Genomic DNA, 15,941 nt, shown 5'->3' with positions numbered 1-15,941 from the left:
GTGGCTTTCCTCTGCTGGTTGGGAGGGAATGTGGCGTTTGATCCTTCTCTGCAACAGATACCCTAGTTTTATTGAGACTCACTTGTGCCTCTGGAGGTTCAGCTGATGAGTCACCAGAGCATTTTCTTCTGTTGTTTTGGGTGGGTTTTTTGTTGGCTTCCCCCCTCTCATCTCCCTGTTTGTACCTGTACTAAAAGCAGAGTCATTCTGCAAGCAAGTTGGCAGCAAACCAAACTTGTCATTCCTCTGCCTACAACAGATGAGGTGTTCAAAGCTGGTTGCAGTAACCTAAATTTTCCTCAGGTCACTCCATGCTAAAGAGCTGCAAACAGTGCTAGAACAGTTTGGAAGGCTCCAGTTTTATCTTCTCTGAAGCCCAGGCTGCTACCACTCCTGCTTCCCAAAATTCATGGAGCCTGCATCTATTGTGGCTTTTTTCTTTTTTCTGTGCTGAATACTTCTTTCTGGAGATCTAAATGGGCATCTTCAAGCTCCTTAGATGGAGCTTGAATCCTGTCTTGCCATGCCAAGCCTTGCTGACTGGAGTGGTCCCTCTCTCCTGTCTTCCCCAGGATTGCTTACAGCCCCTGAGTATGCAGGCGCTGCCCGCACAGCCCGAGTCACTGTGCATCGTGGAGATGGGTGGCACAGAGAAGCAGGATGAGCTGGGAGAGAGGGGCTCCATTGGCTTTCTGTACCTGAACATTGGGCTGCAGGTGAGGAGTTCCTGACTGGTTCTGACAGGTGTGTCTTGAGGAGCTTTTGCTTGAAAGGTGGATTGTTAAAATAGCCCTGTCACCATGCAGTGCAATACAAAGCTTGACTTCCCTCTTTGTTACAATGTGCTTGACAACAGTGACTGGGGAATTCACTGTGTGCTTTAGTAGAGGTGTGAGTTTCCCCATACATTTTTAGACTAAAGACTAGTCAAAAGCAAGCGTATTACCCCAGATTTTATGTAGGACAGACTGTGCTTTCCCCATTCAAGAAAGAAGGCATATTTTAAGAAATATTTCTGGGTGAAATGTTGAGCAGCTCTTTAAAAGCTGCCTGTAGGGCAGAGTATCAAACAAGTAACTGCCCACAGCAGAGGCTCTGCTCTAATAACTCTGCTATTACACAGCTTTTTGTTACATCCACTACAGACTTTCTGATCTTTGACCAAAAAATGTTGTTTTGACAATTCTGCATGTGGTAAAAATAATCAGCACAGTTTAGGTTCTTCCACATGCCTCAAGTTTGATGTCAGAATGCAAAATCTTTTTAAGGAGCATGAGCTTTTGGGTAAATCTTTGTACCAAGAGGGATGGGGATCTGGAATCCACCCTCAGGTTTTTATGGCTTATGTGATATACTAAAGTCCTTGGTCTGTTTTTTATTTTGGAGGGGGTCCTTTCTGCCATGTAGGACTGTGGAGGAGCTGTGCTTTCTTTGCTGTTAAAAGTGTGGCCGTCGGGGAGAGTTGTACCGACAGCTAGGAAAACAAACAGCTAATTCTTCAGAAACTGCCTCTCCCCATTGATTTGAATTATGCGTGTAGGAAGTTACTTCTCACCTTCAATGTGGATCTTTTTGTTTTGCTGATGTCAAGAACGGTGTGCTGCTGCGAACCGTCCTGGACCCTGTCACTGGCGATCTTTCTGACACCAGGACCCGATACCTTGGCTCCCGGCCTGTCAAACTCTTCCGTGTCCGAATGCAAGGCCAAGAGGCGGTAAGGGAGGCGTGCTCTTGCAGGGGTGCAGATCCACTCCCCAGGCACTGCATCCTGGATTTTCTTATGGGTGGGCAGGGTGGGGAAGCATCCCTGCAACACAGCAGGACCCTCTGGGTAAGGGTGGGAAGTAGAATGACTTCATTGTGGAGCTGCCTGGCTTGCAGCTTGTTCTTTCACAAACAGCCTTGTTCTTCTTATTCTCTTTACTACTGTGTACTTCTGCCCTGTCTTTGAACTAGGATTCATCTGACCCATAGGCTGTGTTTATAGTGTGCTTGGAGAGCTCTGAGCAGATTCTTGGGCTTAGAGACATGTCTTACCTCTTAGTGCACAGAGAGGTGGAGAGAGCTCTGGGCAGAAAACTTACCCTTGAATGCTTGATGCAGTGAATGGTTGTGTCCTTGCATGTTGGGAATAGCTCAGCCAAGGGCTGGACAGCTGCCATACATGGCTCAAGGAAAATATTTGCAAGATTTGGCATAGAAGGAAAAATGTGTTTCATCAGAAGTGCCACTTCCAGCCCTTCTGATGTGGCACTGGGGAAATCAGCCACCCCCTGCTTGACTCATTTTTGGATGACACCTTCAGAGTTGAGAAATATTGCCGATCAGCGTAGGGGGGCTGGATCTGGGAATTCGAGCTCTGCTCTAGTGTTGAGGTACACTGGGGGAATCACTTAAACTTGCTCCTGCCAGCTGTAACTTGGGAGATGAGGAGCTTTGCAGCTCTAGCAGAGAATACCTGTGGAGTAACTGAGTGCTTTTTTACTTTGAGATCAGCTGTTGTTACTCAGGCAGAAACTAAGGTTGACCTAAAACTCATTTAGCCAAATGTATAAAGCTGAAGAGTTTGGAAGTCAATCTGCTTCCTTTTTTCCCATAATTTGATTGAAAACAGGCTAGTGATGACTTTCAGTAAATTTCACTAAGAATGCTACAGCATTTGGATTGTGATGAAGCAGTAAATACTTATTTTAAAAGGCCTGTTCCCATTAGAACAAGCTATTCCAAAAAATGAGATATGACAGTATTGTTGATCTTGGCTTTTACAGGTAATAGTTTTAGTGCACCTCAGTTGGAGTATTTGTTGTCGTGATAGTACTTTAAAGCTCCTCTTCATGCCATATGCAATTTCAGAGAAAGCTGAAAGCAAGAAGTGTCTCAGGTGTGCTCTGACCTGTGTGGGGTCCACCTGCAAGAGTTCAGTTGTTGCAGTGGGGAAGAGTTGGGCACTGTACATCCATTTCTGTTGCATAAAGTGAGCTTGCCTCCATTCCCAGACCTAATAAATTTGCTGCCTGTCTTTCCCAGGTGCTGGCCATGTCAAGCCGTTCCTGGCTTAGTTATTCCTATCAGTCACGCTTCCACCTGACTCCCCTGTCTTACGAGACACTGGAGTTTGCATCTGGTTTTGCTTCTGAGCAATGCCCTGAGGGCATTGTGGCCATCTCCACAAACACGTTGAGGTAAGCACCAGAAGGGAAACACAAATGCTTCTGGGCTGGGATGCCAGGCAGGTGAAGCAGTGGTGAATTCCACCAGACATTCTAAAGGAAAGAGGTAAAGTGACTTGACTTCAAAAAGATTTTTTTGTTATGAATAATGACTTGATAGAAACACTTGGATGGGTTTCAGAAAACAGACAAAGGAAAGTTAGGCTGTCAAAAAAATGGGGTGTACTTCTCAGATTTGTATTTTCTAGCTTTTTAAAGTAAGTGTAATTCAAGTTATTCTTCAATTCTCTCATCCTGAGAGAGGGAAGCTTTTAATAAATGTGGACCTGTTATGTATTAGGATCTTGTGGTTTGTGATCTGAATTGGCTGCTTTGCAGGAAATAAACCATGTGATGTAAGAAACCAGAGACATGACAGGGATGTATTTGTTGCCTTTTTTAAAGTTCAGCTGAGATACTAAAAAGATAAATGAAAATAATGGACCACAAATTCAGATGCTGTGCTGTATGCACTTGAACAGGCACCTTTTTCATATCTGTCCTCATTGAAATATTACAGCATTCATTGCTTTTAAAGGAGTCATTCTTTCTGGAAAGACTTGTGGTTTTCAGACACCAAATGCCAGAAGAACTGGTATTTCAGCTGGCAAGTCACAGGAAGAAAGAGCTGGCATTGCGTTTTTCATACTCTTTTTAACTGAAGTGCCTCTGAGGAGCATTTGATTACATGTCGAAGTCAGTGTCACATTTAGATTCAGATGATGTGTTCCCCAAACGTGCACTTTCCTTCTTCCATGTGCCCTTTGTTCCTCTTGGGATAGACTTGCTTCAGCACCAGTCAGAATGCACCCTGGGACAGTGAGAGCCCTCAAAGACCTTGTGCTGCAGCACACACCATGGGCTCCCATTTTAGGATGTTAGTTTTGCTCTGCTCTCTGGAGCTGTTTGCTAGTTGCTGTTTGGCCTGAGGAAGCTGCTGCTCCTCTCTAGCACTAGCCAGTTTCACAAAGAAAAAGTTCCACTCCAGTTTCGTTCTCTTCGACAGCTGTTTTTGGATCCTGTTCAATGCTTGTCACATCTCTGTCCCCCAGGATTTTGGCACTGGAGAAGCTGGGAGCAGTCTTCAACCAGGTTGCCTTCCCGTTGCAGTACACACCCCGAAAATTTGTCATTCACCCAGAGAGCAACAACCTGATCATCATTGAGACAGACCACAACGCTTACACCGAGGCCACCAAGGCGCAGAGGAAGCAGCAAATGGCTGAGGTAATTGGGGTGGAGGACAGGTACACACATCTGTTCCCCAGAGGGGACTTCTGCAGCTGAAGTACTCCCTGCTCATTAGTTCCCAGCTGCCATTACCTGCAAGGCTTTCTGCTCTGTGTGAATGCAGGGGCTGAAAGGGGAGTGGAAGTCTGCCTCAAAACAGCAATTTCAGCAGAATGCACCACTTCGCAGTGTTCTTCCTTTGCCTGTTGTTAGGACATGTTTTAAGAACCACCTGGTGGAGGACAATCTTGCTTGTGTAACACTGTTCTCTGGGGTTTCTGTGGTTGGTTGAGGATGCTTGCATTTCAGTGGGTTGTTTATTTTCTTCTCAGGGTTGTTTCCAGGGTTGTTGATTTGGAGAAATGGCTCCCCAGACAACTGTCCCTTGGGCAGGGCAGAGCTGACACAGCCGTGCTCTGAGCTATAGAGGCACCCTGGGGAATAAGCTCAGGGTGGGTGGATGCTTTGGAAGTTAATGGCTTTTATGTCTTCACAAGCAGTACCTTGCCCCAGAATACCTGGGCTTAGGCAAAACAGGGAGGTTGTATTCTGTGCAGAGGATCAGCATGCTGGGAAAGGAAATCACTGAGCTGTTCTTTTCTCCTGTCCTTTAATGCCATAGGAAATGGTGGAGGCTGCGGGTGAGGATGAGAGGGAGCTGGCTGCAGAGATGGCTGCAGCCTTTCTGAACGAGAATCTTCCTGAGTCCATCTTTGGTGCTCCCAAGGCAGGAAATGGTCAGTGGGCTTCTGTTATCAGAGTGATGAACCCCATCCAGGGAAATACGCTAGATCTGGTCCAGCTGGAGCAGAATGAAGCTGCTTTCAGGTAAGAAGTGTTGCCAGATGCAGGAAGAGTCCCTGCTTGTGATGAGTCTTAGGTGTTTTTTTTCCTTTTGCTTATCTGTTACTGAGCTGAAATCCAGATGGAACATGTTATCAAGCGACTGGCTTGAAATTCCGGGAGTGATTTGTCTTGCCTTCCCTTCCCTTCCAACCCCAATCTTGTCCGCATGTGGCATTATGAGCTGGTGGTGCTCCAAATGTGATTGCTGGACCCCAGTGCCTAAAGAACACCACAGGAGTGTAAATGGCAGATAAGAGAGCTAGGAACAAGAGAATGTGCTGTTATCTCTCATTTCCCCTTCTCATCCAGATAAACTGAGGACAGATTAAGTGGAAAGGAAGGTGTTAGAGGACTGGAGGGGAAAACCAACACAATAACCATGAAGAATAGCAAGTGCCTCAGCAGGTGAAGTAGAGTTAGGTCATGTTAGTCCAAAAGGCTGACCTGTCATTTCCAACCTGCCTGAGCCATTTACTGAGCAGGAAATAACTCTGGAAGATGAGCAAAGTTATTTGTATATATCCCAATGGGATCAGCCTTTGAAAAACAACTTCTAGTAGAGTTTTGCACATCGCTAGGCAGTGTCCAGCCTGTGAAAGTGTAAAGTAACACTTTGGGCATTGTGAAAACGTAAAATGCTTTGGGCATATGTGATGGCTGCAACACATATGGAGAGTGCAGAAGAATGAGCAAATCTGCATTAAACATTTCTACAAGGAGGAAAAACGACCTCTTAAAAGGCAATGTCAGTGTTGAAGGGTTGGACTCTCAACTCTCTGCTGGGCAGGTGCAGGTTGTGCTGTTGGGGAATCCAGTCGGGGTGTGCAGCATTAGTGTGGTGATGACACTGATGTCCTGGTGTGTCCTGTCCTTTCCAGCGTGGCCGTGTGCCGGTTCTCCAACACTGGTGATGAGTGGTACGTGCTGGTGGGAGTCGCCAAGGACCTGATTCTGAACCCACGCTCAGTTGCTGGAGGGTTTGTCTACACATACAAGCTGGTGAATAGTGGTGAGAAGCTGGAATTTCTGCACAAGGTGAGGGGAGTGATGGGGTTATTTCCAGTCTGAGTGTTGGAGTTGGTCTTACTTGCCTGAGTGCTGCAGTAATATTGCAGTACTTGGTGCATCCTGGGCAAGATTATCGTGCTGGTGTTACACGTTGGAAGCAGCCTTGGAGAAAATAAGCTGCCTCCTACAAAATCATTTGGTCCATCTTTTGCAGAGCTGAGGATTGAACACAGATCTCTCAAGAGTCCCAGTTTTACCCATCTAATTGGGTAAATTGGAAAGGAGCAGTGTTTTTCATCCCCCTGTTAGGGAGGGGAGGGAAATGGCTCTGTTTGCTTTCTGGAATATGAGCTCAGAGAGCTGCTTAAGCACTTGTTTACAGAGCAAATTCATACTTGGGTCACTTGAACCCTGGTGCTAATACTATCAGTCCTTGGCTGACCATGCGCAGCTGGTGGGAGCTGTCATCTTCCTTGGATGCTGTTTGATTGTGTGTAGAAATGATTAGTGACCAACTTGTTTGATAGGTCTCAGGGGCTTTAGCAAAGGTTTCAGCAGAAAAATTACTGTTCTTCCCACATACTTCTAGCATGGCTGAGATTTGAGCAGATGAACACATGGAAAGGAATGTTGTGGCTTACTCACTTCCTAGAGTCCTGATGCAGTGAGTGGGTTCTGTCCTGGACCGTGGCCTTCTCTGGTGCCACTGAACACCCACTGGGAAGTTGACAGAGCTGAAGTAGTGAAATAAACTTCTTTTAGTCAGTGCAGCCAAGCTAGGAATGCTGTAACTGGAAGCTCTCTACATGTTCCCCTACTCTGCTGTGGCTGATCGTTTTGGATTGATTAGTGGTGGGAGATTTTTCAGACAGTAATCTATCTGAGTTACTGAAATTGTGAACACATGGTAGTTGTTCATATTTAACAATTTCTTTGGTGGCAGTGTCAGATGGCTGAATTACATTCATGCCTTTCTTTAGAAACAGTCTGGGTAGATTTAGGCAAAGTCTAAAGTTTTTCTGTTGGATGTAAACCAAAACTAAGAACTGAGGCAACCAGGCCCTTACTTTCTTTTGCTGCCTGCCCAGTATGGGGTTCTTACAGCAGTCCTGTGCTTCAGTGAAGGTGCACTGCCAGCAGTGTGTTGTGTGTGAGTACCCAAGGCTCTCTTATCTCTATGTGTGACATCTGCTACTGTCAAAAGGCCTGCCAAAGGACTGACCTGTTTCCTCTCCTGTAGAAAAATATTATTATTAGCCTTTTACATTGAAAGCCTTGATACAGGCCAGTGAACGTCAACCATACCATTAGCTGAATCTGTTCTGAAGGTTTATGTAAGGTTAGCCCTCTTAATGAGGATTTCACAATCTTCCTCTTCCCTCTCTAGACCCCTGTGGAGGAGGTCCCTGCAGCCATTGCTCCATTCCAAGGCCGAGTCTTAATTGGAGTTGGAAAGCTCCTGCGTGTGTATGACCTGGGCAAGAAAAAACTGCTTCGGAAATGTGAGAATAAGGTACTGCCTTCTGTTCCTGGCCAGAGCTGTCAATTTGGAATGAGTGATACTTTGCAGCAGGAGTGAAACAAGGGGTTTAGCTGCTACTCCAGCTCAAGTGTGTGTGTTTACTTGGTCATCAGAGCTGTGTTTGCCTTGCTGGGTGCATCTATCCAGAGTAGTACTGGACTAGACTGGGCTGTTGTGCTGCCCCTCTACATCCCATGCACATACCATTTTCTTACCACCATTCTGACAGTGTTGCAAGTTCCTTTTCGTCCCAGCTCAGTGCAGGCTGTCACTGACCATGTGCAGGGGTCTGTACAGACTGTTCCTTTGGCCACCTGATGACAATGTGAGAGGTCTTACCCATATAGAAGATAATTGCTGGGAATGTTTTGTTAGTTTAGGTGATCAGCAGCTGGGGGACAGAAGCTGGAGAGTGCATATGACCACCTCGTCACATCCCCAGAATGTTGAAAAGGGGATTTTCTCCTTGAAGTAGATGGTCCTTCTTGCTGAGCATCTCCGCTACTTTAGGAAAAGAAATTGCAGGAGCATGATTTTCTAACTCTTAATTGCTTGCTCCTCCCTCTCTCGTGCAAGCTGCAGAACCTGTGCCAGTAGCTCATTACTGCACAAAAGAACTCCAGCAAGCTAACAGACAGACTGGGAGCTTGTAGGGGAACTTTTTTTATTGTGTTGTGTGGTTTTGTGAGGTTTTGTTTTTTTTTCCCTAAAACATGACTCACATGAAAAAGTGAAACTTTCCTTCTTGGACCTTCCATGACTTCCATGTCTCCTCACTATGTGAAGAGACATGGAAGCAATGCCTGCTTGTAGGGATGTCCTGGCATCTCCAATCATGGGCTCACCAGCAGAGCTTGTTCTTTGAACAGTGTTCATACAGAGAAGACTGGGAATGCCACATGGTGTATGTTAGGTTGCCCTGTATTGATGGTGTATTTAGAGTGGGACTGTGGTATGGCAGAAATGAGAGATAGTTTTGGAGGAAGGGATGGGGAAGTGGGGAGTGAGCTGTAGTTCACAGGCAGAAATAGTGTTTCAGTTGGAGTATGGTAGAGTTAATGGGTTGTGCTTCCCTGTTTGAAGCACTCAGGTTTTGTCCTTTCTCTCTCAAAAGCACATTGCCAACTACATCTGTGGGATCCAAACCATTGGGCACAGAGTGATTGTTTCAGACGTTCAGGAGAGTTTCATCTGGGTGCGCTACAAAAGGAATGAGAACCAGCTCATTATCTTTGCTGATGACACTTACCCCCGGTGGGTCACTACAGCAACGCTCCTGGATTATGACACTGTGGCTGGAGCCGACAAGTTTGGTAACATCTGTGTGGTGAGTGTGCTTTGCTGAAGTCAGGGCTTTTTGGACATGTTTTCCCTTAAAACATCCGTGATTTATCTTAAAAGAATGAGAATCTGTCCTTAGCTGGAGACAACGCCCTGTACCATTGAGCTGTTTTCATGGGATGACTCTGTCATCATAGTGGGCTGCAGTTTATCGGTTTATTAAATGAAGCAAATCAGTTGAAGCATCAGCAAGTCATAAACATATTTCTGAGGTATCCAGTAATTTGTTTTTACTGTGAATAAGCCTTGAAAAGAAGCGTGTGACTGTGAAAGGGCCCATGAGAACTTTAGTCAGGGTTATCACTCTTACTTTTTCTGACTAAACCTCATCGCTGGCATTTAGCTTTCTCTGTCACTTCCTCTCCACAGTTGGCTTTGTCAGCCAACACTTCCCCACTTGGCTGGATTTCAGCAAGGGAGGAGGAAAGAATAGATGGTCTTTCTGGCAGAGCTTTGATCTCTTTCTGAAGTGTGCTCGGGTGCTTTGGAGTGCAGAGTTCAGCACGCGTCAGATGCTGCGCCTGCAGGATTTGGCCAGCACACAAATCAGTCCTCTTCAGCTTTCCTGACCCACATCCATCAAACTGTTTCCTTAGTGGAAACCACCTTCAGATCAGTTTGACCATACCTCCCAGAGTGATCTGCAAGTGCCAGGCTGGGCAGAGGCTGGTTGTGAGGCCCTGCCCATGTTGAGTGATGGGCTATTGGTCTTGATACCACTGCTGTCATATAACTGTAAAGGCTGTTTTGGAGAGGCACCTGGATTATTCTGCTGTAAGTGTAAAGTGGTTCTTGCAGAGTCCACAAAAGCAGCCTTTCAGGCAGCACAAGGGTTCTCCAGAGATAATGTGCTGCTTCTCTGCAGCTGACTGATTCTTTCTTCCACTTTCAACACAGGTGAGATTGCCTCCCAACACCAATGATGAGGTAGATGAGGATCCCACAGGCAACAAAGCTCTCTGGGACAGGGGCCTGCTTAATGGAGCATCGCAGAAGGTAATACTTCATGGGAAGCACATGGTTATTGTAGGAAAAGAATGCACTGCTTTTCTGTGAAGGCCTTTGCAGTGTTGTCCAGGAGATGTATTGGCAGTTCTGCTCCTACACAATCTGCTGTGCTGTGGGTGATCTGTTTTCACTGTTGCTCCAAGCCAAATTTCTGAAATCACAGCTGAAGCCTGTTTGGTGTGTTTGATGGAAGCAGCTCATTTTCTTTTGCTGCTTTCTCTCATTACTTGCATCCGTTTGTCCAGCTGAGTTTTGCCATCTGGTCACAGGTGGAAGGCACTTCCTTTCTAGAAAGGCATTTCAGAACTAGCAGTTGGCTGAATTTATTCTGCTTTCCTCTCTCAAGCCCTTTGATGCTTTTATATAAGCTAAAGAAAAAACATGCTTCTGTGCTTGCCTTTCAGGCTGAAGTGATTATGAATTATCACGTGGGAGAGACGGTGCTTTCCTTGCAGAAGACCACACTGATTCCAGGAGGCTCTGAATCTCTTGTTTATACCACGTTATCAGGGGGGATAGGAATCTTGGTCCCTTTTACTTCCCATGAGGTAAGCAAGGCCAGGCATCAGGCTGCAGTCTTGCTGCTTTTTGTGCACCTATCCCCAGCCAGTATATTAATGTGCTGCATTCCCTGAACGGCTCCACAGTGCCTGAAAACCAGAGCTACAGGAGAGCCTGTGGCTCCAGTGCAGAAGGAAAGAGGAGTTTGCTGGCTCCTGCATTGGCTCTATAAAGAGTGGAGAGCTTTCCTTGTTGCACTGCTGTTCTGAATCTGTGCTTTCGAGGAGCTTTGGGGTGGTTCAGTGTCTGAGGAGGGAGGAGTCCTTTGGCATGTTTTGTGTAGCCTGTAAACTATTGATGTTTCGAGTCCTGAGTATGGTATTCTGTTCTCCATTTGCTGTGGCCTCTTGAAGCACTGGATGCCAAGAGTTGGCATCCTTGTTGGAGCTGCAGCTCCATGCTGCTCTATGCTTCATTTCCTGGGAGGCTGATCCTGAGCAGGGTGGCTGCTTAGCTCTGCTGTGGGTGCTTCCCAGGTGGAAGTGGTGAGGGGGGTAGCCATGACCTTGGCTGCCGTGTGCAGGGCTGCTCTGGCAGAGTCTGGTAATGACAGAACCACAGAAGGGTTTGGGTTGGAAGGGACATGTAAAGATCATCTCATTCAACCCCAAGTGGCCATGTAATGGCAGTGTTCCAGCCACTGCAGGAGTACCTTCTGATGGGTGTTGTCTTGCCTTGCTAGCAGCACTGATGTGTACCAAACTGTTCTCTTACCAGTCCTTAATCTCCCCAGGATCATGACTTCTTCCAGCATGTGGAAATGCACTTACGGTCTGAGCACCCTCCTCTCTGTGGACGAGATCATCTCAGTTTCCGCTCCTACTACTTCCCAGTGAAGGTAGGCCCTGAGCACATGGGATCACCTGGTTATGGGGGTGCAGCAAGTTTCTCTGGGGTACAGCTTGAGGCTGACAAAAGCAAGGCAAGGTTATTGTCTTGAACAAGGCAAGGTTGCTGTTCAGTGGGGAAGACTGGGGGGTACTGTTAGTAATGGCTCGTGTAGTGCCTGTGGCAGCTGGCTCTTGAGCAGCACTCTGTAAGGAGAGCAGTACTTAGCACTTAATACATGTCTGTTTTGGTTTCTTAACTCTTGTAATGAGCCTCCTGAGGGCTGGTCCCAAGACCCAAGCTGAGAGGTGCTGTAGCTGCACTTTTCCATTTCCCCACAGCATCTCCATTTTCCACCAAGAGAAGCAGCATTACGTAGCTGCTGGTGTGGCTGGGTCAAACTGAGTGCTGCCCTGGGTTATGTTTTTTCCACCACCATTGGAAAGGGAAATCTAAGTTCAGAAACAGCTGTTCCTGCCTATTTCTGCTTTTGAGGAACTGTTAGAAATTGTGAACTGCTAAATGCTATGACCAGAAGGATCCGGTGGTAGTTACTACCAGGGTAATGTGCGTGGAGTCAGTCAGAGCACTGTCCCAGCAGACGAAGCTCTCCAGGTGTTCTTGATGAGCTTCAGGGTGATTTGCAGCATACGCAGCCTCAAAGACAGCTCCCATGTGTTTGAAGCTGCCTTTGTCATCACTCACAGCCTCCCCCACCCTTCCCAGTGCAGGGCTCAGACCCAAGCGGATCTCTCTTCCTTTCCCTTGTGGGATTCTTCAGCTGCACCCAGGCCTTTAGGGTTTCTGTTTCGTTAATCAAGCTGGCCAGTAATTAATGTGATGCTAACTGCTGCTATTCAGCAGATGAGGTCACCGAGCATGGTCTTGTTTCCAGGACAGGATTAAGAAAGTCCTGGGAACAAACTGTTTGTGGCCATTTTCCCCTGTTTAGGCAGGGTTCAGTGCCTCTGTGTAGTGTTGATTCAGTTCTCTTCTCCTTGCCCCTCCAGAACGTGATTGATGGGGACCTGTGTGAGCAGTTCAACTCCATGGAGCCTAACAAACAGAAGAATGTGGCTGAGGAGCTGGACCGGACCCCACCTGAGGTGTCCAAGAAGCTGGAGGACATCCGCACGCGCTACGCGTTCTGAGCGGCAGCTGGCAGGGGCAGAAATGCTTGCGGCTCCTCTGGGTGCTCTTCCAGGCACCGTTGAGAGGAGGAATGTGTGCTTTTTTTCCCCCCTTTTCAAATATTGGTTTGGTCCTCTTGATTTATTTTCAAAGTAATGTGACTCCAGTAAATACAGTATCAGGTATTAGGTTTCCCAACACATCCTGCTGCCTATGTGAAGGCTCCTGACATTCCAGCTTCTGGCCAGAGCAATTCTCTCTTGGGAAGTGCCCAAGGCAGGATGCCAGATGACCCTCAGCCCCTTCTCCTTGTCCTCCCTTTCAGACTTGGGAGTCCCAGGGTGTCTTGCTGAAAGTTCTGTAGGGCAGGTCCAGCTGGGTCTTTGCTGGGTCAAGTGGGGTTTGTGATCTGCCAGCATTTTAGAAAAGGAAAGGAAGGAGCTGTGGCATGATTCAGGATTACCAGGCTCCTCTTAGTAGCCAGTGGTGAGCTGCTCTGGGCTTATGGTAGTCCAGGGAGCAGCCAATGGGAAGCTGGCTGTGTGGAGGGTGCAACTGTCGCACTTGTCTTCAACGTTTTCTTCTGAATTGCAAGGGGGTTTTTTGGACTTGCCATTTCTGACTGTTTTCCCTGTAAATAGAGTTTTGTACAATGTTGACTCTCTTGGGGGTGGGGAAGAGCGAGGCCCGAGTCTCGGACTTGATTGGTTTCATAATAACTTTGGCAAGAGAGTGTCTCCAAGCTGTGACTGTGAGCAGCACATGAAGAATAAAAGCCTGTTTTTTCACTACCCTGGCGCTGGGGCTCTTCTTCGTGGCAGCTGCTGCTGACCTGGCGGGAGCAGGAGGGGAGGAGGAGGAATACAAAAATGTGCGCACCCTGAGAGCCCCTGTGCTCCTGCAGGCCCCTCGCTGCCCCCCTGCCCTGCCTGGAGCTGGTCCCCTGCTGCTTGATCTGCCCCAGGACACACACAAAGCAGGCTGTGGAGAGAGGGAAGTCATTTCTCCAGCCATTCCAGAGCATGGCTGCACTTTAGGGGTCTTGTGTTCTTCGGTGTAGCAGCTGCAGCTCTGGGAGGAGCAGCTGGCTGCCAGGAGGGCTGGGGAAAGGTCCCTGTCCCAGAGGCTTGGTAGCTGGCTGCAGAGGCTCCTAGTCGGAGTGCACCCACACAGCAAGTGCTTCCTGGTTCTGCTGGGTTGCTCCCTGCTTCTGCTGGTTGGATCTGTCTTGAGAGCCTGTGACATCCCGGTAAGGATGCTGCTCCCCACTTGGGGTTTGGAGAGACAGGTGGTCCTTGGCCTGGTGCCTGTGCTCCCTTTGAACAGCTGTCACGTTCTCCGGTGCATGTACTGTGTGGGGTGAGGGCAAACACACCCTCCTGCCCTGTCCTTTGCACCCTCCTCTGCTCTCCTGTCTCGTCTCGACCTCACAGGCCTGCGTTGGCAGGGGCTTAGAACCCTTTGGCTCTGACATGGCATGTGGAGCCCCACCCATCCTCTGCCGACGGAGCAAAGGGCTTTGTGCTCCCTTCCCAGGCCTGAGTGGGGGTGGCTGTGTCAAGGGAGAGGCAAAGGGGAACTGAGCTTCGTGGGGTCCAGCTTCTGGCTTGCCATGGACTTAAAGTGCTCACCCTGTGCTCCCTGTCCGTTGTCCTCCCCGAGGAAGTGATGCTTTGGATCAGAGGGCACTTCCAGCAGAGCTCCAGTGACACTTGGTATTTGTCATGCTGGGGTCCTGAAAGTGAAAGCGGGGGAGGGGGACGTCTTGAGATGTTCCCAGACTGGTTTCAAGTACAAGGTTTTACTTCTTGGCTGTGCCTGGTGAATAACCTGTCTCCAGTACAAGCCTGGGAGGGACTCACTCCCAGCCATAAGGAGCCAGGGGGTTGTGGGGAGCTGGCTGAGCCCCAGCTCCCCTTTGCTGGGGCAAGGAAGGTTTCTCAGTGAGGGTTCCCCCCTGCAGCCGAAGGGAACCGGGTCCTAGCTGCAGTCTGGGAGCAGAGCTCCCGGGGCCGTGCACTGAGAGCTGTTTGCCTTGGGCTCATCCCAGCACTGGTTTCCAGCCCGGAGCAGCCGAGAGCAAACCGCCCCCAGCACAGCACTGCGCAGCTCTGCACTTTCCCTTCTCTTCCTCGCCCCATCCCGGCTGCCAGGCTGATGAGTACGTGGGCAGGGAATGCTATTAAATGGCTTCCTTCGGTGACTGCAGCTGCTGCGGGCAAAATCCCTGCAGACACCTGAGTGAGGAGCTGGACTAGCTCCTTCCCTGCTTAGAGCTGAGCATCTTGCCCCCAGATGAGTGCTGGGAGGGAGGCAAGGGCCGTGCCCAAGACTGGCCAGGACCAGAGGCAGCTTGGCAGGAGCACGGCAGTGGCCCTGACTCCTTGCCAGGGGAATCCCAGTGCGCTCTCACAGGCAGAAGTGCATTCCTTCCCACGCGTTTCCCTGGGAGCACTGACCCACTCTTTGATAGTCGATTTTTCTTGCTGACCCTGTGGATGCTCAGCAGCCCTAAGCACAGACACAGTGGCTCTTCCAAGGGGCTCTTCAGGGTGATGTGGGGGAGGACAGTGTCCCATGTCCCTTGTCCCCTGCTCCTGGCAGGAGCTCAGCCCTGAAGCATCCTGAGAGAATGACATGGGCTTGGGCCATGGGGAGCAGAGTCCTGCTGGCCTGGAGCCAGCCAAGCATACCTCAGCCCCTCTGAGATCAGTGCTGCAGTGCAGCCCTCTCCCCGGCATGTGCTGGGAAGGTGCTGGGCTGAGTCCCACTTTGCTTGCTCCAAAACGTGCCTATGGGTGCTCAGCCCAGTCAGTGCCCTGGCACACCTGGCCAGGAGAGCCCAGCACCCTGGGGGTGCCGGTGCTGGGAGAGCAGAGCACCCCGGGGAACCTAGGGCTGTGCAGAGTGGTCAGCTGGGCACCCCAGGGGCCATATGGGCACCTGACTGGTTTGGGTGGGCACCCTGCAGGGATGGCTCAGCACCCTGAGGAGTGGAAGAGGCATGCACCATAGTTAGACTCGGCACCCCAGGGGCTCCCTGCTGCTGCAGTGAAGCACCTCAAGGAGCAGGGAGGGACCCAGGAACATGAGCCAAGCACCCTGGGGATACTCAGTTGCATGAGCTGAGCACACTGGGGACACCCAGCTGGGGCAGCAACGCACCCCGATGAGCAGTGAGGTACCCACGAGGGTTAGCCTAGCCTGGGCTACCTGCGTACCCTGGGGACAACTCCCGCTCTCGCTGCCCACCCTGG

The 15,941-nt window shown here is 49.2% G+C and overlaps 1 protein-coding gene across 1 annotated transcript in view; it reads left to right on the top strand.

Annotated features, from left to right (window-relative positions):
• SF3B3 (splicing factor 3b subunit 3) overlaps positions 1–13,475 on the top strand; it is a 29,082-nt gene extending 15,607 nt beyond the window's left edge. The window contains exons 14-25 of the mRNA XM_008638752.2: positions 573–716; positions 1,592–1,714; positions 3,028–3,182; positions 4,262–4,436; positions 5,062–5,267; positions 6,164–6,320; positions 7,681–7,806; positions 8,930–9,142; positions 10,054–10,152; positions 10,569–10,712; positions 11,459–11,563; positions 12,564–13,475. Coding sequence (XP_008636974.1) covers positions 573–716; positions 1,592–1,714; positions 3,028–3,182; positions 4,262–4,436; positions 5,062–5,267; positions 6,164–6,320; positions 7,681–7,806; positions 8,930–9,142; positions 10,054–10,152; positions 10,569–10,712; positions 11,459–11,563; positions 12,564–12,704 — 1,788 coding nt within the window. The 3' untranslated portion in view covers positions 12,705–13,475. The remainder of the gene's footprint in view (positions 1–572; positions 717–1,591; positions 1,715–3,027; positions 3,183–4,261; positions 4,437–5,061; positions 5,268–6,163; positions 6,321–7,680; positions 7,807–8,929; positions 9,143–10,053; positions 10,153–10,568; positions 10,713–11,458; positions 11,564–12,563) is intronic.
• The last annotated feature ends 2,466 nt before the right edge of the window (positions 13,476–15,941 follow it).

This window comes from Corvus brachyrhynchos, unplaced genomic scaffold (assembly GCF_000691975.1).
Source record: "Corvus brachyrhynchos isolate BGI_N302 unplaced genomic scaffold, ASM69197v1 scaffold26, whole genome shotgun sequence".
In the NCBI taxonomy this organism is placed as follows: domain Eukaryota; kingdom Metazoa; phylum Chordata; class Aves; order Passeriformes; family Corvidae; genus Corvus; species Corvus brachyrhynchos.
This window is presented reverse-complemented; position numbering and strand designations above follow the sequence as displayed.